Consider the following 22,058-nt stretch of genomic DNA (forward strand, 5'->3'; position numbering starts at 1 on the left):
CAGCCAGGCCCGGCTAAAGGCCCACGAGACCCTTCCCTGCGCACAGACTTTATTAGACTCACAGCATGAGGAAGGCTCAGGGAGGAGGTGGCCTGGCTGCGGATGACCAGCAGGTGCCCGGGCCAAATCTCCTCCAAACCCTCAGCCATCACCGGGACTGCGGAGCCCACCAGAGCTCAGAGCCGGTGGGGACAGGGCCTCGGGAGGAAGCACAGACCCGGAGTCAGGGCAGCGGCCACACTGAAGTCCCGCTCGTATCTCAGAGCCTGGAACCAACCGGGTGCTCGTGGCAGAAATGCATGGGCGAAAGTGAATGAGTGAATGAGGGCAGCAGGAGGGCCGCCTGTGTCAAGGCCGTGCCAGCCGCACTTGCTGTGTCTCACCCCTCGGTGTAGGGGCATCCAACCTGCACCCCGCATGCAGCAGTCTGGCTGCCCCCCCCGCCCTCCACCCCTCACGGCCTGCCTCCTTTCTGCCCAGTGCCAACACCTCCCTCCTGCAAGGGTTCTGGTGCCAGCCAGCCAGGCAGCTGTCCCGGGACCAACTTTCAGCTCTGATCAGGAGGATGGCATCACAGCAGGTCCCCCTCAAAGCCTGGCAGGTAGGCAGCCACGGCTGGCGAGAGCAGGCCAGGGTGTCGAGGGCAAGGGTGGGCTCCCTGGAGAAGGGCTCTGGTGACGGGCAGGCAAGGAGGGCGTCTCCAGCAGAGAACACAGGCCAGCAAGGGCCAGGACCACAGGGCTGCATGCAGAGTCAGCTGGCCTGGAGCACGACGAGGCTGTGCTGGAAATGCTGCGTGCGTTGTCCCTAAGCCAACCCGCCAACTTCACAGCTGCCTAAGAGGTGTCTTAGGTTGACCCCGATATGACTGGAGGTCTGACCCTCTGAGGTCAGTCCTTCCCTCTCTTGGGTGATTCTCCAGAGTGGCCACTTTGGATGGTGTCCAGAACTTTGCCAACTGCCCACAGACCCCGTGCCTTCTCTTCTTGGTGGGGTGAGGGCTTGTCCACCTGGCCAGCGCTGGCCCCTTCCTGCCTCCATCTGGCACGTGGCGCCCTCCTTGGAGCGGGTCCTCTGGGCCCCCGGGCTGGATCTTCAGCCTGCTGGCCTCTCCCCAACCTGGGCTACAGGAGGGGCCGGCTGAGCCACCTCGGCCACAGCTGACCCAAACATCGCCTGCCCCTGAGTTTACAAAAAGGAAGGAAGAAAAGCTGTCGTTTTGTCTCATTATAAAATTCGGAGTAAATTCGAAACAACCCCAAAGCAGGCCAAGCCAGACAAGAAGTCTGGGCCGGGGGTGGCGTTGGCATGAGCAGAATCTCAATGGGTTGCTGGGGGTACAAGGGGGGCTGGGGTGGGCGAAGGGCCTGAACCCCGGGGGGGGGGTGCGGGCGTTCAGGTTGGGTTGACCCTGTTCTGAGGCTGGTTCTGACGTGGAGGTTGAGGCAGGAGGAAGAACATGTAAAGTCCAGGTGACAGAGGGCGGGCAGCTGGAGGAGGGGACGGGGGCTGAAAGGAGGGGGCCAGGCGAGCCCCAGGCTGGACAAGGGAGTGACACGCCACCCGCCCTGCCCAGCTCAGCTGCCTGGCCAACCTGGCCGCCTGGCACAGCCTCCAGGGCGACTTCCCGTTCCACCCAGCCGACCTTCTGCTCTTCTACAAGTGAGTGTCCCCTCCCCACCAGCGTCCGGCCGACGCAGGCTGAGTGTGTCTCCTCTGGATCCCAGGGACCCCAGCTCCCCAGGGGCGCCTCGAGTCACCCCGCAGGATCCCTGGCTGGCCCCTGCCCTCTCGACAGCCCCCCACCTGCCCACAGCCTGACGCAGGTGAGGGAAGCCGACTGCCAGGCCTTCATCCGCCACGCAGCCCAGGGGGACACGGAGCTGCTGGCCAACCTGCCTGACCAGAGGGCCGCCCTGCGGCACGCAGCCATGGCCTGCCTGGTAGGCCTCGCAGGCTGGTTGGGACCGGACAGATGGACGGACAGTGGGGCCAGGCTGGTACTGACCTGCTGTCCCACAGGGAGGGCCCCGTCCGCAGCTCAGTGCCTCTGACCTGCTGCTCCTCGGGATCCTGGTGTGTGACATGGATGCGTCCAGTATCGTGGCCTCAGACCCTCGGGTACTGCAGAACCTGCAGCGCTGCCCCCGGCTGACCACCACCCAGCAAGCTGCCCTCAACACGCTGCTGGCCAGTGGGAGGACCAGGCTCGGGTAAGCGGGGGCCCCGTCCCCTCTGCCCGGGCCTCCCTTCCTTGAGATGAGACAGGAGACAGCCTGGGGTTCTGGCCCAGGAGATCACTGATGTCCACAGCCCTGCTGACCTTCAACCTCTGACTCTAGCTCACAGCCCCACTCTGACCTTGATGCCTTTGGGGCACAGGTTTGGGGGTGCTACCCCCACCTTCTGGGTCCTACAATCCCCCTGCCCAGACACCCGTGCTGGGAGTCTCTGCTGGGCAGGCGAGTGTCCCCAGCAGGGCAGGCCCTGGGAACTGTGCGCTAAGGGAGGGGCAGGCGGCTTCCAGGGACTGGGGCGCTGCTCCAGACCCCAACACAGTGCCCCCTTCCCACACACCAGGCCCCCTAACTCCTGGAACCTGGAAGGGCTGCAGACTCTGGGACGCCTGGCCACCTACATCAGCCCTGGCCTGTGGGTGCAGGTGCAGGAGGTAGGACGGTGCCCTGGGTGGGGGGCGGCGGAGCTGGCCATGGACACGGAGAGGAGCGTCCAGCCGACACTCCACCAGCCCATCCCTGCCTGACGGTCGGCTGTATGACCACCCCAATGCCCGAGTGGTGTCCCCCAGTCACCCCCTAACACAGGGTTTGTCTGTGGGGTGGGAGGAGGGACCAGGTGGCCCCTTTCCGGGTTACGGGATGTCCATGCCCACCATGCCAGGCCGTGGGCCTGGACTTCTTCAGCAGCATGGTGGCTGCATGCCGGGCAGGGCAGCTCAGCCAGCGTGACACCAGGCGCTTCGTCACCGGCTTCCTCGAGGCCAAGGCAGCATCCTCAAGGCCCAAGAGGGGCACAGGTCAGTGTGGCTACCGCGGCCTGGGGACACTGCGTGTCCTCCTGCTCTGGGCTCCTCATCCCGGAGTGGGGGCACCTAGACACAGCCTCACCTGCTGCTGGACCTCCTGAGCGTGGCCGAGGAGTCTGTATCCAGCCTTAGGGCGGGGTGAGGGGTGTCAGAGTCCAGTGGGACTAGACTTCAGGGCCAGGGCTGGGCTGGGAGTCGAGGTCAAGGTCAGGGTTGAGTCAGTCTGCTCTGGGTCGAATTCTTAGCTGGGGGTGAAGCTTGGGGAGAGAGTCAAGGAGGGGTCAAGGTTAGGAGTGACGTGGGGCCTGAAGTTAGCTGACCAGGGTCATCAACACCGCCACCCCGCCCCCACCCCCGGCCACAGGGAGACACTGCATCCGTGGCGACATCACGGCGGCCACGCTGCGGGACGACCTCTTCCTGGTCCGCTATGACTGCTCACAGCTCGAGTCCTGCCTGGGCAGCCACGTGCTCAGGGCCAACCTGGACCCCCTGCTGCAGCACCCGCTCCCCACTGAGTGCCAGCGCGTCGTCAAGGCCAAGCTGGCTCAGGTGCGCCGAGAACCGGGCCGTGGGAGGAGGCGGGTGGGTAGGCGGGTGCCGGGCCGTGTGGCCTGACCCCCCCGCCCGCCTCAGATCTACCCGCGCGGCATCCCCGAGGAGCAGCTTCGGCGTATCACCTCGCTGGCCTACCTCTACTCCCGTGCGGAGATCGGCCAGTGGAACATCACGTCCAGAGACACGGTCGTGGCCCTGCTGGCCTCGGACGTGGCCCTGGAGAACCAGACCGAGGTGAGGGCACCGTGGGCGGGTAGGAGGGCGCCCCACTGACCCTGGCCCTGCTGACCCCAGCCCCGTCCCTAGGCCGTCCTGCAGAAGTTCCTGGACCACAATGGCACGGTCACCAGCGCCCTGCTGGTGGCCATTGGGGGCTCCCGTCTCTGCTGGATGAGCCCCCCGCAGATCCGGGCCATCCGGCCCTCAGAGTTCCGGTGAGCTGCCCAGCGACCTGCCCGCCCACACTGTGGATTCCCCTCCACTCTCAGCCAGAAGGGTGGGGGAAACTGAGGCTCAGGAAGGGGTCCCAGCCAGGCCACCAGAGTGTGTTGGTTTCCCATGGCTGCCATCACAAAGTACCCCAAACTGAGTGGTTTAAAACAACAGAAATGTATTCTCTCACAGTCTGGAAGCCAGCAGTCTGCAATTAGGGTGTCGCAGGGCTGGGGTCCCCGTGAAACCCTTCCTGCCTCCTCCAGCTTCTGGTGGTGCCAGCAGCCCTTGGCTTGTGGCCACCTCACCCCCATCTCTGCCTCCATCGTCCCACGGCTGTCTCTGCCATGTCTGTGCCCAAATTTCCCCCTTCTGTGACACTAGTCGTTACATCTAGGGCCCACCCTAACTCAGTATGACCTCACCTTAATTCTATTACATCCAAAAACAGGAAAGACCCTATTTCCAAGTAAGGTCTCATTCTGAGGTTTGGGGTGGACGTGAATTTTGGGAGACACAGTTCAGCCCAGTACAGAGGGCAAGAGGGAAGCTGTGGTTCAGGCAGAGCCAGGCCCGGCCAACTGGAGGTGAAGGGGCTCCCAGCCTGCCTGTCAGCCTCCCCTACTCCCCAGGCTGGCCGGGGCCCTGGACATCTCCTCCTGCCCTCAGAGCCGGAAGGACGTGCTCTACGCCAAGGCCCGCGAGGCCTTTGGCAGCACCAGGACCACAGCCACCTACTACCACCTCATGCGCCCGTACCTCGGTGAGCCCCCGGCCACGTATGTGGGCGCCCCTCGTCCAGAGCCCCCGCCCCCCTCACCACTGCTCGGCCCCCAGGCGGCGCCCCCGTGGAGGAGCTGCAGCACCTGGCCCAGGAAAACGTCTCCATGGACATCGACACCTTCACCAACCTGAACCCCCGCGTGCTGCAGGTGGGCCCGGGGCTGCCCTGTTGGGGAGCGGGGGGGTGGCCTAGCCAAGCCAGGGCAGCCCTAGGTCATGGGTCCAGGGCCCCAAGCACCCCAAACGCAGAGGTGTGCGGACAGTGTGGGCCCCAGGTCACTTCTCCAGGCTGGTTCTGCCGGCTCTGACTCCCCGGTTAGTCACCAACCTGCCGGGTCCTCCCCGAAGCCCACCCCTGTGGGCCCCTCCGTCCCTCCCCCCATGGCCCCCTCACTTCTCGCACAGAGCCTGAGTGTGGGCAACGTGACGACGCTGCTGGGCCAGAACGTGGGGGACCTGCAGAAGGCTCGCAGCCACCCCACCATCAGCTCCTGGCTCCGCAGCCTCAACAGCTCGGCCCTCGGCGAGCTGGGCCTGGACACCGACCCCATCGGCCCCACCCACCCAGCCCGCCCGACCACTGTGACGCCCAACACCACCCCCTGGGCGCCCCATCTGGCCCCCACCTCAGGCCGGCCTGGGAATGACGCTCCTACCTCAGGTACGGCCTGCCCCACCCCACCCTCACCATCACGGGCCATGATCCCCGCCTCTGCTCTGTCTGCCCTGAGCCTTGTGGACCTCAGACTGCGACTAATTCCTTGCTTTGTGCCCAATCTCCTACTCCGTTGACCAACTCTTTTTCCATTTGCCTCCTTGGGTGACATCTGGGTGACATGCTTCACTCTCCATCGCCCACTGAGTTATTGAAGGACAGTCATCTCCTCCAAAACCGGCTGAACAGCAGACAGCGGGATGGGGGGCAGGGGGTGGGGGAAGTTTCGAGATCCTTTTTGGGGCCCAGAGGAGCGGCTGTACATGGGGTCCTCAATGGCCTTCCCCACCACAGGGACGCTGTGAGCCTGGAGCCCAGGGGGAGGGGCTGCTAGGCCCAGCAGGCTGCCAGGACAGCCCTGGGGGTGGCTCCCAGCCAGGACTGACGGGTGCTCCCTCCATGTTCCGCCTACAGGCAGCCCACCAGCCAACCTGGGGTACCTGCCACTTGCTGTGGCCCTGCCCTCCAGCCTCCTATGGCTGCTGTATCGGGGCGCCTGGACCGTGGCCTCCAAAGACGGCGCTGCCCGGGCACCACATGCAGGAAAATTGGGGCTGGTAGGTGGAGCTGGACCCCTACCCAATGTCCCACCTCCCAGGGGCCTGCAGGGCTGGTCCTCAGCCACACCCAGCTCCCAGGACCTGGAGCTGGACTGAGGACCTGGGCCCCAGGAGGAGCTGCAACCACCCCGGGTCACCCGCCCAGCCAGCTGAGGGAGATGCCGCCCCAGCCCTCCGGCCTCCTTCAGGAGGAAGAACTGGGTCTGGGAGGGGCTTCCGTGGCCCTCCCTGACGTTGCCGATTGATTTGAATAAACGACAAGGCGATCTTCCTGCTTGTGTCCCTTTGCTCTGGGCCCAAGGAGGGGCTCAGAGACGCTCTTAGCCTGGAACAGGACTTCCGCCTGCCATCTCCCGGGGCATCAGTGTCACCAGAACCACCTCGAGTGTTGGCCTGGCCTCGGGGGAGGCCCAGGCAGTGGAAACAATGTTGGGAAGGTACCAAGGGCCCCCCTTTCCAAGTACGAACAGGAGGGGCTGCAGCTCAAAGTGCCTGACTCCAGGTTAACCGCTGTCAGGGCCCTCCCACCCGTCCTCAAAACACCACAGGGCACCTCTGCAGAGGGGGACGCGTCCTCTTTTATTGGGCTCCAGTACCCTCAGGGTCGGACAGAGACAGCTCCAGCCTGCTCCACCACAGGGCGGGTGTCCCGGGGCATCCGGAGCCGTGGGCTCAGTTCAGGATCACAGCCAGGAGCAGAGTCAGGATCACAGTGAGTCCAGGTCCAGGTCCAAGGAGGCGGGGGCCCCCCGAGAGGGCCTCTGCACAGAGAGGGGGCGACTCAGACCCTCCACCTCGCTCTGCCCCGACCCCGCCCACCTGGCCACCCCACCCACCTCGGAAGCTGAGGTCCAGGACCAGGTAGCCGTTGGGGATGCCGCCGCGGAGACCCAGACCCAGACTGTTCAGGTCGTCCTGCGGCTGCCGGAGGATCCAGTCCCGCACGGGGCTGTTGCCCTCCTCAGCCTTCAGGCCCGCCAGGTTTGGACCCAGAAGTTTTTGCACCTCGGCAATGGTCAGCGGCTGCCAGAGGCCCCAGGCGGCCGTCAGGGTCTCCCTGCTCTCCCGTAGGAGGCTGCTGGGCTCCACGGTGCCCAAACCACCCCAAACTTCCTCGGCTCACGACCCTGCCTGGCCTCTCCAGACCTTGGAGCGGGCCGGCTCAAGGGGAGGCCACTGTGGGGACCCGCCCTTCTCCATGGCCCCGCCCATCCACAGGCCCCGCCCCTCCCCGGGGCCCCGCCCTTCGCGTGGCCGCACCAGCACAGCTTCTGTCCGCAGCTTCTTGAAGGTGGCCATGTCCATGTGTATGTTCTGCCGACTAAGGGCCTGCAGGTCCTCGGTGGGGGCTCCACCTGCCCCAGGGGAGAAGAGCCCCCAGTCTCACCCTCTGACTACAGGCTACAAGCAGCCCACTTACTTTTCCCAGATTCCCTCTTCCTAAGGGATTCCTGGGCCCCAGGTGTGCCTGGTGACCACCTGACCCTCTGGGTTGGGGGACGTAGGAGGCGGGAGGGTCAGAAATCACAGGGGCTCAGCCTGCGCACACTTGGAGGGGGAAAGGGCACGCTGACCGCCCGTCACACCTCCAGCGGGCAGCCCAGTGAGACGAGACCCTGGCAGTGCCGATGGAGGGGCCTCAGCCATTGCCCCCCAGGTCCTCCCCGGCTCACCCAGGTAGGGCTTGATCCTCGCAAAGTACTCAGACCCGCTCATGTTCTGGAAGGCGATACGGGCCTTGGAATAGAGGGCGTCCATCTGAGGTGGGCGGCACGTGTCCAGGTCCTGGGGCCCGGCCGCCCTGGAGAAGCAGCATGGGGCCGGGCAGTGAGCTCAGAGCAGAGCATGCCCACCACGCCCGCAGACCCCCGACTCACCAAACAACGTTGTGTGGCATGGAGTCCAGCTGCTCGGGACTGAGGAGGCACAAGTAGGTGGGACGGAAGGCAGCCAGCGTCTCCAGGGTGGCCTTGTCCATCTGGCCCCCTCCCACCAGGTAGCGGGCAATCAGGACAGCCACCTGTGGAGGGGGCCACTGAGGTGCCTTAGGCAGGAAAAGACATATCCCCCCACGCCTGTACAACCTCACACTGCATCTCCCCCCCGAGGCCTGCACAACCTCACACCATCTGCGTCCGCCAGGCAGGTGGTCACCTGAGCATCCATTCTGCGCCCCTCGCTGATTTTAAGCAGATATTTCACAATCTCCGGGGATGTCACATTCCACTTGTAGATGTCTTCAGGGGTGACCGCATAGAAGAAGTACCGTAGGCGCCGGATCAGGGACTCGGGGTACCCCTGTGGGTAGAACTGCCGAGGGCGTGACCTCGAGGGCCACAGCGCTGCCTGGTGGCTGGGGAAGGCTGTGGCACAGCGGGCAGGTGGGAACCTGAGGAATGAACTACCTGGTTCAATTTGCATCTAAAAATTTCGAGCTGCTGGTGGGTGAAGGGTATCGCGTTCACTCGGTCCATCTGAGTGTCCAGCAGGGCCGCGTCCACACAGGCCTCCAGTTCCCACTCCTCGTAGAAGACCAGGTTTTCATCCACCACAGTGGCCTTCCGCTCCGGGGGGCAAGCCTTCTGGCTCAGGGCGCAAACCTTCGCTGCAGGGGCAGGCAGGGGGTCGGCGGAGGTGGGCTTCTCCAGTCAACCCCCTCTTCCTCCCACGCCTGCAGAGAGACCCTAGGCAACGCATGACCCTCTCCAGGCCTCAGTTTACCCACTGGCAAAGTGGGGCAATTCTGTCCACTTTTCAAGGTTGTCACAATCGAATGAGCTGAGCAGCCAGGAAGGGCCACAGGTGGGGGCAGGTGAGACCCCACAAACCCAGCCCCCACCCCCAGATCTCCTGATGCCTGACGGGACTGGGTGCCATGCTCACTCTTTGTGCTCCGCTGGGCCCTCTGGAGGACGACAGTCAGCTCAGGCTGCTGCCAGGACGGGTCCCGGGTGGGGCGTTGCAGCCAGGGGGTCACGAAGCCCTGAGGACAGAGCAGGGTTGTGGCTGAGCTGCGTGTGGCCCTGCATCCAGGAACCTCACCAGGGGGATTCCTTCCTGTTTCCCCAGAAGCACTTACCAGTCCTGTGTCTGCAGCCTGGGCCCCGGGAGGTGGCAGCCACCCTGCGGGGAGGGGGCACAAGGCTTGAGGGGATGGCCAGGGGCTTCTGGGTGGGCCTGCTGCAGGCCCCTCCCTGCAGGGCAAGGAGGCAGAGTTGCCCCTTCTTGGCCCCCAGACCTATACAAACCCCACAGGTGTGGAAGCAGAGGATCAGGGACACTGCACCCCGTGGTGTCACAGCCCATGACACGCCATCCCAGGCCAGGAGCCTGCACCCCACCAGGGAGCCCAGGACTCCCACATCCTCCTCCTGGGGCCTCGCTGCTCAGGGCAGCCACACATCCATCCCACCAACACCCTCACTTTGGCCTGAGCCCCCACCACTGCCCCGGCTCAGCCTCCAACCCCAAGGGGCACCATGGTCCAGCAAGGGTGCTGGACACAGTCATCTCTGGGGGCAGAGTCATGGCTGACGGCCTGCACGGGAGTCGGGCACCTGCCAGGGGCTCAGAACACCTGCCCTAGACTCGGGACACCTGCTCAGGACTTAGGGTACCTGCACGGGAGTCGGGCACCTGCCAAGATTCAGGACACCTGCCCAGAGGGGTAGCACTGCCCACAGCCAGGGGAGGAGGCACGGGACAGGTCGAGCCTTCCCTGAGGTCCTGCCCCCTAAGGACCCTTGGCTGCACCCCCCAAGCTCCCTGGCACTCCAACACTTTGTGGCTGCCCACCCCTGTCACTCACCAAGGCTGAGAAGCAAGAGCAGGAGGCTGCCATGGGTGGGGGTCCCGCAGGACCCCAGGGGGCGTTGAGCAGTCTGCAAGGCCATGATCTGTGGGGGACAGCCACTGTGATGTCCTCACCACTTGGGCAGGACAGAACTCTGTCCCTACTGCTCCCCCCACCCATGCCCCTACCCTAGGCCAGCGCAGGGCCTTGTGGGGCTGCAGGGATCCCAGCGCCCCAAGGGGTCCCAGGTCGAACCTTTTCAGGCCCCTGCAGTAATGTCTGTGTGGCCTCTGGCCCTGCTCTCGGAACCAACCAGCCTGACTGGCCTGCCCCCTCCGGGAAGCCAGCCCCTCCTGCCAGGGGGTGTCGGGTCTGAGTCAGCCCGGCCCGCAGCTGGGAGAACCCAGGCGGGCAGCCGGCAGCTGACGCCCGTCCCTGCTCTCCTGCAGGGCAGGGCAGGGCAGGGCAGAAGAGTTTAGTGCAAGGAGGCAGGGCTGCCTCTGGCTCAGCCTAGCCTCAGTTTCCCTATTCACACGAGAGAGACTGAGCAGTTTGGGCTGGGGTTGTGAGGAACCCCCTGGGGTGGTGATGGCCCCCCAACCTGGGGCGTGGCCATCCTCCCCTCTCCACCTTACCACACCCTTGGCCACAGGTGCTGGCTTTGTGCAAACCCAGGGCCCTGCCAGGTGGATGAGGCCAGCAGGACCCACCTGCCCCTCTGCTTTCCCCTCTGAGGTCCCTCCTGAAACAGGCCTGTGATGGTGCCAAAGGGCGAGGCCCCTTCCCGCCCACCAGCACCTTAGGTGGGGTGGTGGGTGGGCATTCTGTGGAGATCCCGTGTGCTTTCTGAAGTGAGATTAGGGGCCTTGCGGGCCAGTGTGGGGTGGGGAGGTGGATGGGGAGCCGCTCCCAGAGGAGGATTGTCCCGGGCTAGGGTGTGGCCTGCGGGAGACCAAACCACCTTCCACACTCTCCCCTCCCAGGGAGGCCCAGGGCAGAGGCCGCCTGTGAGTGGCTGGAGCAGAGCCATCCCCACCCCCAAGCCTTCACCCAGGCCTGTGGGCCCGCCCAGCCACCGGCTTAGAAATGAAGGGGCACTTCACACTTCAGCAACCTCTTCAGCAGGGCAGGGAGCCCGGCCTCAGGGTGTGTCCTGGGAGAGGCAAAGCCCCAGGGTCCCCTACCCTGCCAGGCCGCAGAGCAGACCCCAGACCAGAAAATAAGCAGTGAGTGGGGCCCCCGCTCCTGGGGTGGGTGAGCCCAAGCAAGACCCTCTGCCCCACCCCAGCCCCATGGAACCAGGGACCCAAGCTCCCCAGGTGCTGGCCGCCGTGGGCCCTGGAACCTGCATGTCACCCCCCAGGAAGGCCAGTTTGGAGCCACGGAGGCACTGAGGGCTACAGCTAGAGTGGCCGGGGCTCAACCTGCAGGAGTCACGCCCGTTCCCACGGGTCCAGGCCCGGTACTTGTGTGACATGGAATGGCCCCCAGACAGCGCTGCAGTGGTCTCGCCATGCAAGGCCACTCTGATGCTTCCCTGTTTTAAAATGCCAGGTTAGGGGGTCCCAGCGGGGGCAGGACAGGGAAGGCACAGGGGATGGTCCCATCTCTGACTTTGAGTCCTGCGTGACCAGCATCCACTTGGTTACCTGTCACTCTTTAACCAGCTGCACACTTGCTGAGCACCTACTGCATGCTGGGCCCTGCTCAGATGCTGGCCTATGCTGGAGCAAGAAAGATTCAGGCCCTGTCCAGGACCCTGGGGGTGGGGTCTGGCCACAGAGAGGACTGGTTCTGCCTTTCCCCTCCTGCCCCTGCCCTTAGACTCCTTTATTCTCCAGGTGGGGTCTGGGGTCTAAGTGGACCACAAGCTCCTCAGAATGGAGTGTGAAGTAGAGGTGGCTGCGTCTGTGACAGAGGAATGGCCAGCTCCTCCCCCCAGCCCGAGCATCATGAGCTCACACCCCCTGGCAGGGACACAACTGCAGGACACTGGCCAAGGTTCTCTCCTGCCCCACCTGTCCCACCCCAGCCCTACCTCAGTTCCCAAAGTCTGGCCCTCAAGTGATGGACGATGAAGTCAGACCACATTCCCTGCCAACCTCAGGCCTTTCTGTGAGGGCAGGCAGGAAGCAGATTATAGGCTTGAGGTCTTGGATATAGGGCCCTTTAGTCTTCCCCAAGCACAGAGATGCTGTGTGGCCAGCCTGAGGTCACACAGCCTGAGGTCAGGAAGAGCTGGGGCTAGGGCAGATCTGACTCTGAGGGCACCACCCTCTGAGGATAGTGGAGGAGGTGGCGGGGAGGGTGGTTCTCGCTGCTCCCCAAGTCCAGTGGGGACTGGGGAGGGGGCATCCACGGGGAGCAGGGGGCAGGGATTGCCCCACCTCCCCTAAACCTGCTTGTTTGGGGCTGGCCGGGACCCCTCCACCCCAAGGTGGGCCCCAGTACCAGCCTCCGCCTTATCCCTGCTCCCCAGGGCAGCTCGGCTGGAGGTGCTGATGGAGGTGTCCTCACCCTCACCTCCCGGGCATGCCCTCCCGCACGACCCAGACCCTGACCGGGCCGCTGTCCCCACCCCACACGGATGAGGCCGTGGTCAGCCCCCCGTGAGCCTGGACGCTGGGCTGGTCCCTGGAGACCCCCAGGCCCCTCCCCAGGCTCCGGGCGGGCCCTGCCCACGGTGACTCTGATATTCCAGGGCGATCAACCAAACCTGAGCCTCCTTTGCCTCGGTTTCCCCAGCTGGGAAGTGGGGTGGTCAAGGGGCCGGCCGCCTATCGTCTGTCAAGGGAAACGAGTGGGGCCTCTCGGGGCAGCTGGGAGCGGCACCAGCTGCTCAGGCCGCAGGAATGTGCGGGCGGAGACCCTGCGGAGGAGCCGCCCGCCCGCCTGGAGGAGGCGGCGCGCAGGGGCCCAGGGCTGCCCGGGCTGGCCATGGGTGGGGGCTCCGCTGGGCTGGCGTCGTGCACCAGGCGTGCATCGGGTCCCAAGACCTTGCTTTGTGGGCTCTCAGGCCCCCGATCCTCAGGGGGTGAAACAGGCCAGTGAGGTGGAGCGGCCCAGGTCACGTGGTGCGGGTCCCCGGCTGGGCCGTGGCAGGGTCTCCACAGGCTGCCGCCAGTTCTTAGGCCAGCGGGTTCTGGGCAGGGGCTGCTCAGCTGGGACGTGACTCCCGGGAGCCTTGGCCACAGTGTGGCTTCTTTTGAGCGAGTTCTGGGCTCACGGCAGCTCGGCATGGACATCACCGTGGCAGGACGTGGTCGGTGAGGGCTACAGCAGCCCAGGGGTCAGAGGAGGCAAATCCAGCCCGGGGTGGCTCCAACAAGCACACAGCACTGCCCCCCGTGATGGTGAGGCCAGTGGGAACCCACCTGCCCCGGGCATCACCTGTCTCCAGGTGGGGGTGGGGGCTACCTTCCTGCTGCTGTGGCCGCTGGCCAGGAGGGGTGGACAATGTGCATCTCTGCCCTAGCTGGATGCCAGTGTCTCCATGCCGATTCCTGACTTTGGCCCACAGCCTTTGAGGTGCGGCCTTGAAGCCAGAGTCCCCGGCGGCTCCCTCACTCCCCCCCAACCTCTCCGATGGTTTTGTGAGCAGGAATTCCCAGTGTGGAACCTGGCTCTGCATTGCACACCGGAAAGGTTTCTGTTTGCCAAACTGATTACGTACAGCTGCCCCGTCTCTGACCTTCTTCCACAGGCTGGGTCTTCTGTTATACGCAGTCAAACCAAATGCTAGTTAATACAGAATTCAGCAAGGCTGCTCAGTACAAGAATCAACTTACAGAAGCCAGCTGAGGAGTGAGGGCCATGAAGAAAATGCCATCTGGGGGCTGGCCCGGTGGCACAGTGGTTAAGTTTGCATGTTCCACTTCGGCGGCATGGGGTCCCCCGGTTCGGATCCCAGGTGCGGACATGGCACCGCTCATCAAGCCATGTTGTGGCAGGCGTCCCACATATAAAGTAGAGGAAGACGGGCATGGATGTTAGCTCAGGACCAGTCTTCCTCAGCAAAAAGAGGAGGATTGGTGGCAGATGTTAGCTCAGGGCTAATCTTACTCAAAAAAAAAAAAAGTCCCGTCCACAGATAACAATTGAAAAATTCCTGACAAAATGTAGAAAACCAATTCCCTGAGGGCCCCGGGGAGTGAATGAAAGTCGGCAGATTCTGGAGGGGAATCGACACTTGAGGGAAGACCCCGGCATGGATAGGGTTTCCCTTTGTCTGTGTGGCTTTGCCCAGAAGGCAGCTGGCCACGTGGCCACCGAGGCTGGAGTGCTCAGACTCCAGCCAAAATTCCACCGTCTTTCGGCCTGAAGGAGCCAGAGGAAGGAGCCCAGGACAACCAGACACCAGAGAATGAGGGGTGAACTCTGGAAAGGAGAGAGCCAGAGGAGGGGCCGCCAGATTCTCTGTGTGAACTCTACTCAAGTCTCTGGCTGACCGCTGAGTCATGTGTGCAGGGCAGATGGGGAACAGCTCGGGCGAAGAGGAAAAAGTAGCTAGGACTGACCTCTGCCCACCTTGGGGGTGGCAGAGTTCACAGTTCAGCTCTAACCAAGTTCATTGCCCACATCGACAGTCTTCATAGGAATAAAAAGAATGCAGCATCTATATGAGATAATAGTCGTAATGTTCATGATAAAATCCAAAACTACTCGGCATAGGGAGAGCCAGGAAATGGTGCCCCAGTCTCAAGGGAAAAGAACGGACTGAGGCCAGCGTCACGACGAGTCAATTATGGGAACTGTCAGACAAGGATTTTAAAGCAGCTATTGCAACTATAGGCAACGAGGTAATGGGAAATAGGCTCTCATGAATGGAGAGGCAGGAAAAATGAAAATAAAAAAGGAACCAGGGGCCGGCCCTGTGGCCGAGTGGTTAATTTCACGCGCTCCCTTTGGGGGCCCAGGGTTTCACTGGTTCGGATCCTGGGCATGGACATGGCACTGCTCACCAGGCCATGCTGAGGCGGCATCCCATATGCCACAACTAGAAGGATCCACAACTAAAATATACAACTATGTACTGGGGAGATTTGGGGAGGACAAAAAGCAGAAAAAAAAGAAAAGAAAAGATTGGCAACAGTTGTTAGCTCAGGTGCAAATCTTTTTTTTTTTTGAAAAAAGGAACCAAATAGGAAATTTTAGAAATGAAAAATACAAAATCTGGAATTAAAAAAAATTCACTGGATGAGCTTAATCACAGGATTAATTCCTTCCATTTGAGGGCTAAGTGGAGCTCCTCGGCTGCACAGTTAAATTATTTTGAAACGTGGAAATTTCCTTTGTGCATCGAGGGACCGCAGTTCGAGCTCAAAAGAGCCAGTCGCTCGCAGACGTGTGGGAAGGCAGCACTCGCTTCTTGTTATTTTTTTTTCTTCTTCTCCCCGAAGCCCCCCCCCCGATATATAGTGTATATTCTAGTTGTGCGTGCCTCTGGTTGTGGCGTGTGGGACGCCACCTCAGCATGGCCTGACAAGCAGTGCCACATCCGCTCCCAGGATCCAAACCAGTGAAACCCCCAGGCCGCTGAAGCAGAGCGCAGGAACTTAACCACTCGGCCATGGGGCCAGCCCCTGACTTCTTGTTTTAACTTTGACAGCCCAGGAAGGGTGTGAGGCCCGTTGCTTGTGACTCACGTAACGTTTGTGGTAGTGAAACTGACGGTAATGCGCTGTTTCGCACGTCAGTGCTGTCTTCCCTTTCAATTCTAAATTGACTTCATTACGACACATGATCAAGTCTGAAGCAAAAGGTAAATTCCAGAGCGATTTGGTGCAGTGGCTGTGACACCCGGTGCGGGCTCTGACTCCTGAACCACGCCACTTCTTCAGAGAGTTCACCCGCCACAGCGAATTCCTGCAGCTGAGGCCCGGCTTCGAGGGGATGAGTGGGGCCCCTTCCCACCCCCCAGAACTGGCCAGACCCACTTGGTGGCTGGGGTGCTTCCTCCTGCGGCTCTGTTCCCCAGGCATTGGGGACTGCAGCCATCAGTGAAATAGTCAAGCTGGCCGAGGCGGACGTGTGGGCACGGCCTGTCCAAGTGTTACAGGCTCTTAACATCAGCCCTGATATCACTTCCCCACATTGAACACAGCGTATATGGGGTTAAAACTAAAACCCACCACCCCCTTTCCTGCTCCTCTAGCTCCACTCATCTGTAAATACCTGTTTCTTTAAACTTGGACTCCTTGAGCTTTACAACCAAATGGGAGTTACAAATTGTTAAAAGCCCAGGTGGCCTGGAGTTGGAGGCACACTAAAGTTTAGCTAATCATGTGTCCTTGAGTTTGCCAGGAAAGCCGCTGTCTCAAGAATATCAGGGAGCAGAGGCTTCCCAGACCTCAACTCCTCGACTCCCGGTGCTCCCTCAAATCCGCCTCAACAGGAAGACGAGACAACGGCGAAGGACCCCCACCTGCCATCCTCCTATCTCACCCTCCCCCCGCCTGGCTGCAAGCAGCCTCTCAAGACCAAACGCAGGCTGGTGGGAAAGCACAGAGCTGCACAAGCTACACGTTTCCCCCTCGCCTACCCAAAACCCCAAATAAAAATCCCTACCCATTCCTCATTGGGGAGCTAGCAATTTTTGAGGCATGAGCCCTTGCTTTGCTCCCTGTGCCTGGCATAGTAACAACCTTTCCTCTTCCACTCAAGACTCTGTTCTCGTTATTTGGATTGGCATCAGGTTCAGAGACCGAACTTTCGGTTACACAAGGGTTGGTGTGGCCACAGCTATTCCGCAGGCCCAGGGACGGCCCCCACCCCCCTGAGCCTGACCTTTGCCCACAGTTGGAGGTGACAGTCCTGCTCATGGCCACCCAGCTAGGGAGCTGCTCGTCCTTTCAGGCATTCTGGGGGTCAGTCCCGCAGAGGCCAGGACTGAGGCCACCAGCATCAGCTGTGCTTGATGCTGTCCAGCGCTGTGGGACTTCTTGGACACGGTGGCTGGCCAAGTGGGCTGCAGCGGGCTGGAATGACATCCTGGGGGTGGGGTCTGCTCCCCTGGGCCCTGCTCAGCCCTCCCCACTGCCACCTCCCAGGGGGCCACATCACCGTTCTGGAGGCCGTGTTCCATTGCCCAGGCTGGAGCTCCTCACCGTGGCCACCACTGAGCTCAGGGCCTGGTTCCGAGGGCCGCTGACCCTCCTCCTGGCCTCAGTGACCCCTGCCCTGCTCACCAGCTGCTCCTGGCTGGATACCATGTGCATCCCCCCAGCAGGGGCAGGGCTGTGGCCAGGGGTGGGGGACTCAGGCCAGGTCCCAGGGCGGGCACAGGCTGGGCAGGAGCAGCTGTGAGCCCAGTGGAGCTTGTGAGTGTCCCCGCTGACCCCCTAGTGCTAGAGTGGCCTGCTGGGCCCTCGGACCCTCACCCCAACCACTCCCCTCCCACAGCGTGACTGTCCTCCACATGGCCTTCAACGGCTTCTCAGAGGAGCAGAGGAGACTCATGCACGGCTGGCTCCCGGGGCCCAGCACACCTCCAGCACAGCGTGGCCACAAGGAGGGGGCACAGTCCTGGGGCTGACCCCCATCCGGCTGGCTGTGCACCCGGGTATGCTGGCTGCGGAGGGGCCCAGCCCTGCCCAGACACTCCTCGGTGCCCTGGCCTGATCCCAGACATGCTGGTGCCCACAAATGGCTGTCCTGAGTTGGGGCTGGTGGGCGGGACTGCCATTGGCCCAGCTGACCCCTGTTCTGCAGGCCCAGCTACCCAGAGCTGCCGTGGCTGCCTCCTACTGGACCTCTCCCCGTCCCTGAGGGCCCAGCCTCCCGGGGGGTGCAGCCAGAATGTCGCACTCTGGTTCCAGGCTCGCCTGCGGCCCTTCCTGCTGGCTGTGAACTGTGCTGTCCTGGCCCAGATCTCGGCCAACATCTCCTGCGACACCTTCGGGCAGATGAAGGAGTGGGTGGGCATGGGTGGCCCTGGCGCTGGGTCTGGGGTGCCTGGGAAGTGACCCCCGCAGGCGCCCCGACCCCAGAGTGAGGGGCTGTAGCAATGTCTTCCAGCTGCTCCACTGAGGCCAGGGCACAGAGGTGGCACACCCAGCCCCTCCCACTCTGCCCCTCCCCGGGCTCGGTTGTGCCTCCCCAACCCCACATGGCTGGTCCGCCTTAAGCCTCCTCGCCACCAAAAAGACCTTACCTCACTCCAGACAGCCTCCGAGGGTGCGTGGCCAGGCTGTGGCAGGGCTGACCCTGGTGGCCCTCGGAGGCTAACTGCTTCCCCAGCATTCTCCGGCTCCCAGCATGTCTTGACCTCCGGGAGAATGTACGCCACGCACATGCATGAACACGCCTGCCCTGCTGCCTCGATCACCTCCTGCATCAGGGTCACCCAGGTTGGGGTGCCGAGGACCCCAGGTGCGTGGGGAGGTCAGGGCTAGAAAGCAGGAGCTGACCCTGGAGGTGTGTCAGGGTGGCCCAGAGTGGGAGGTGGCCTGAGGTGGCTTCCTCCACCCCTATCATGGAAGAGAAACCGAGGCCAGAGATGGAGAGATGAGCCAGGACCTCAGGGAACTCGGGGCCAGAGCCCTGGGAGGACGCCACCCCGAGTGCACGTGGGGGACCCTGCCGGGAACCTCTGTCCTGCAGCGTGGCTCCGTGTCCCCCTGCCCACACCAAGCAGACGACTTCCTCCTCGAGAGTTCCCAGAGCCCCAGCACGAGAAAGACCTCCTCTCCCGTTGGGTGTGGGGGACCCCCAGCCGACCCCCAGCTGTTGCAGCCTATGCTGGCTGAGTTGGGGGCTGGCCCCAAAGGAGACTGTCACCGGAGGAGAGAAAGCAGCCTGGGGCGGGGTCTCCTGGGGAGGGCCCACGATCTCACACGCTGGGAGCTCCCCAGGCCCTGCTGCTGGGCCCCAAACACACACTTTCTGGGGTGACCCTCCCACGGGCGGCGGGCCAGACCTGACCTACTGAAACCATGTGGGAACCAGCCAGGCTTTCTGTGGCCAAGTGGCTCCGAGGTTCCTGAGCCTGAGTGGAAGCCCTGGGGCTGGGGGCTCCCATGGGGACCCCTGCCCCATCTAGCAGCCCCCTACTCTGCCACCAGGCACACACGTCCTCAGACACCCCCGATGGCCCCCTGATGACTTGAGGAGCTGAGAACAAAGAGTGGGCGCAGGGCACCTCAGGGGGCCTGGCAGGCCCGGCCTTGACGCTCCAACACAGGGCGAACAGCCCCTCAAACCAGGGGCAAACCTGCCCTCCCACAACCCCAACAGGCCGGTGGGTCAGCAGACCCCCTGGAGGTTGGTGCTGCTTTGTTTTTTTCAAAGACTGGCACCTGAGCTAACAGCTGTTGCCAATCTTCTTTCCTTTTTTCTTCTTCTCCCCAAATCCCCCCAGGACACAGTTGTATATTCTAGTTGCAGGTCCTTCTAGTTGTGGCATGTGGGATGCCACCTCAGCATGGCCTGATGAGCAGTGCCAGGTCCGCGCCCAGGATCTAAACTGGTGAAACCCTGGGCCACTGAAGCAGAGTGAGTGAATTTAGCCGCTCGGCCACAGGGCAGCCCCTGGTGCTACCTTTTGCTGGCCTCGGCCCTCCTTCCCACTCCGGCCAGAGGCCGCCCCAGGTGGAACAGCTCTGCCCCCCCGCCCCTTTCTGGCTCTCTCCCTCCACACCTGCTTAGGCAAAGGAGGGGCTTCTCCTCTCAGCCTGCCCACTGGTGCTGCTGGCCCACTGTCCCTGCAGAGATGTGGCCTGGGTCCCCTGCTGGGGCCTCGCAGGGCCTGTGGATGGGTGCACAGCCCTCCTGACCTCCCAAGGATCTGAGTGTCACTGCAGGGCGAGGCCCTCTCTGTGACCAGCTCCTGCGGCTTCTTGTAGCCCCTGCACTGGCAGGCACAGAGGGAAGACCCCTGAAAGGCTGCCCGCCCTCGCTTTCCCCCTCCACCTCCGACACCCCTGCTCTCCAGCCCCTAGCCCTGGGCCCGCCTAGCCGGTCCTCAAGGAGGGATCAGGGCAGGCCTCCTCATTAGCCACTAATTGCGGCATGCACCTGGGCCTCCCAGGGCAACAGCCAGGGTTACACCTGTTGACAAGATGTGGCGGCCCAGGGGGAAGACGCCTTGTGTTGATTATGTCGCTAATGATGCGCTCATTGCCCAGGTCATTCCCCTCAACAATGAAACACTGCTGTCTGCTCGGCCCAGGGGTGCGAGTCTTGCTTCACAAAGAGCCCAGGGTGTGCCTGGGGGTAGGGAGGCCCGGTGGGCTCGGGTGGGGACATCTCAGGAACCAGCGAGCATCTGGATCTGAGCGCCCGCCTGTTTTCCTACAAAGGGCTGCTTTCTCTCTCAGATTCTGAGAGCAAGAGGCCCAGGGACCCCAGACCCACCCCACGCGGGGCTTTTCTCACCCTCCCTCCCTGCGCCCCAGCGCTCAGAGCCTGGAGAACCCTAGGAGGGCAGTGCAAGGGTCTGTGGGGACAGCCCCGAGGCTGTGACCTCATGTCCACCCAGATGTGCTGATCGGCCCCAGACCTCCTGAGCATGAAGACCCTCACATAGTAAGGAGACCCCTGGTTGGTCACCCACGGTAACAAAATGGTCCCCAGTTTACAACAAGCATAGGGCAGGTTTAGAAGGCAGGGCCACTTGGTTGGGTGGGCGACTGGCCCTGTACTCGAATGTCTGCCTGAGCCAGGCTCCTGGGAGGCCTGTCCCCTGTTCTACACGACTGTGGCCCCCGGCAGGGGCCTGCGGATCCAGCCCCCTCCCCGCTCCTCCCACCGGGCAGCGCCTGGGCCCCCAAACTTAACACGGGGAGGGTGGTTCTCACAGGTGACCTGTCCCCACCCCTGTGTCTGAGGGGGGCGTATTGGTGGGTCCTGTGGGCCACGCAGACCATGACCTTGTGGGCTGCACCCTGGACACACGTCCCTCCTGCTACAGCACAGCCATGCAGGGCGTGGGGAGCAAACCCCACTTTTCTGCAGTTTCCTGGGGGCCTCTAACCACGACGCATCGGAGACTGCGGCAGACGTCCTGTGGTCACATGTTCAGGGAAATTGAAATTGATTCTGGAAGACACAGCTGTTCTGCCACATGTCACTTGTCCCCACCCTGGGTCGTCTATCCCCCCTGCACACAGGCTGTCTGCCCCCAAAAGACACCTGCTGGCCCCACCCTGCTCTGCAGCTCAGCCATGGGGCTCGCAGCCCTCAGGGATGGCCTGGGCTGCATCCCCACCATCCCACCCATCCCCCAGGGCCGGCCCAGCCTGTGTGGGTCACGCCCTGCTGAGATGCATCCCGATACACAGTCGTCCTCCAGCCCAAGGGTCCTACAAAGACTCGGACATGCGGGCTGTGCTGGGCTGAATGGTGCCTCCCAAATAATATGTCCACTGGACCCTGTGGATGGGACCTTATTTGGGAAAAGAGTCTTTGTGGATGTAGTTGACTTAAAGATCTCAAGAGGAGATCATCCTGGATTAGAGTGGGCCCTAAATCCAATAACAAGTGTCCTTATAAGAGAGGGGAGAAGATACACAGGGAGGAGACCGTGTGACAATGGAGCAGAAGCTGGAGTGACACTGCCCCAAGCCCAGGACCGCCTGGAGCCCCCAGAAGCTGGACGAGGTGGGAAAGATCCTGCCTTGGAGCTTTAGGAGGGAGCACAGGCTTGCAACACCTTGCTTTAGGATTTCTAGCCTCCAGAACTGAGAGAGGATAAATGTCTGGTTTGGGGTTTTTTTTCTTTTTTTGGTGAGGAAGATTGGCCCTCAGCATCTGTTGCCAATCTTCCTCTTTTGTGTTTTTGCTTGAGGAAGATTATTGCTGAGTTAACATCTATGTCAATCTTCCTCTATTTTGTATGTGGGATGCTGCCACAGCACGGCTTGATGAGCCGTGTGTAGGTCCGCACCCAGGATCTGAACCTGCGAACCCAGGTCACCGAGGGAGAACCACTATGACACTGGGCCAGCCCCAAATGTCTGTTGTTTTAAACCACCTGGTTTGTGGTCCTTTGTTCCGGCAGACCCAGGAAAGTAATGCAGGGCCAGGCACTCAGAGGGTGCAACTCTGGTGCCCACCCACGGGAGGGGATGGCAGCTCTACCCACCTCAGTGGGAACACCACCTGCTCCCACCCAGCAATCAGGTGGCCGGCTTTGGGGAAAGGGACCCTGTGGGCCGGTCCAGAGCAGAGGCC

General features: G+C 62.4%; 2 protein-coding genes across 8 annotated transcripts; one reads left to right on the top strand and one right to left on the bottom strand.

Annotated features, from left to right (window-relative positions):
• The first annotated feature begins 476 nt into the window (after positions 1–476).
• On the top strand, positions 477–6,365 carry LOC106836265 (mesothelin-like protein). The gene is made up of 11 exons (XM_070483998.1): positions 477–601; positions 1,577–1,943; positions 2,023–2,213; positions 2,581–3,037; positions 3,411–3,598; positions 3,683–3,838; positions 3,911–4,038; positions 4,669–4,799; positions 4,874–4,968; positions 5,225–5,480; positions 5,949–6,365. Exons 4-11 carry the CDS (start codon positions 2,929–2,931, stop codon positions 6,188–6,190), a joined length of 1,305 nt encoding a protein of 434 aa, XP_070340099.1. The 5' UTR covers positions 477–601; positions 1,577–1,943; positions 2,023–2,213; positions 2,581–2,928; the 3' UTR covers positions 6,191–6,365.
• A 283-nt stretch (positions 6,366–6,648) lies between these two features.
• LOC106836186 (mesothelin) lies at positions 6,649–12,743 on the bottom strand. Of its 7 annotated transcripts, none has more exons than XM_044746929.2 (12): positions 12,604–12,735; positions 11,926–12,000; positions 9,903–9,990; positions 9,174–9,217; positions 8,978–9,077; positions 8,500–8,699; positions 8,249–8,404; positions 7,972–8,114; positions 7,768–7,895; positions 7,355–7,449; positions 6,931–7,117; positions 6,649–6,855 (listed from the first exon to the last, which is right to left on the bottom strand). In XM_044746929.2, the coding sequence occupies exons 3-12, from the start codon at positions 9,985–9,987 to the stop codon at positions 6,767–6,769; spliced, it is 1,227 nt and encodes a 408-aa protein (XP_044602864.1). In that variant the 5' UTR covers positions 9,988–9,990; positions 11,926–12,000; positions 12,604–12,735; the 3' UTR covers positions 6,649–6,766. The 7 variants fall into 7 exon arrangements, with proteins under 7 accessions (XP_044602864.1, XP_070341390.1, XP_014704389.1 ...); XM_070485289.1 differs by having other exon boundaries at positions 8,249–8,392; positions 12,604–12,684; XM_014848903.3 differs by lacking the exon at positions 11,926–12,000 and having other exon boundaries at positions 12,604–12,743.
• Between the last annotated feature and the right edge of the window lie 9,315 nt (positions 12,744–22,058).

Source organism: Equus asinus, chromosome 14 (assembly GCF_041296235.1).
Source record: "Equus asinus isolate D_3611 breed Donkey chromosome 14, EquAss-T2T_v2, whole genome shotgun sequence".
In the NCBI taxonomy this organism is placed as follows: Eukaryota; Metazoa; Chordata; class Mammalia; order Perissodactyla; family Equidae; genus Equus; species Equus asinus.

Bases quoted from the DNA above. Each gene is read 5' to 3' on its own strand.
- LOC106836265 (XM_070483998.1), top strand. From the start codon at position 2,929: ATGGTGGCTGCATGCCGGGCAGGGCAGCTCAGCCAGCGTGACACCAGG. The intron at 3,839-3,910 runs GTGAGGGCACCG...CCCCGTCCCTAG, and splicing joins CCCTGGAGAACCAGACCGAG to GCCGTCCTGCAGAAGTTCCT. The intron at 4,800-4,873 runs GTGAGCCCCCGG...CTCGGCCCCCAG, and splicing joins CCTCATGCGCCCGTACCTCG to GCGGCGCCCCCGTGGAGGAG.
- LOC106836186 (XM_014848903.3), bottom strand. From the start codon at position 9,987: ATGGCCTTGCAGACTGCTCAACGCCCCCTGGGGTCCTGCGGGACCCCC. The intron at 7,118-7,354 runs GTGCGGCCACGC...GGCCTCTGGCAG, and splicing joins TGCGGACAGAAGCTGTGCTG to CCGCTGACCATTGCCGAGGT. The intron at 6,856-6,930 runs GTGGGTGGGGTG...CTCTCTGTGCAG, and splicing joins CCTGGACCTCAGCTTCCGAG to AGGCCCTCTCGGGGGGCCCC.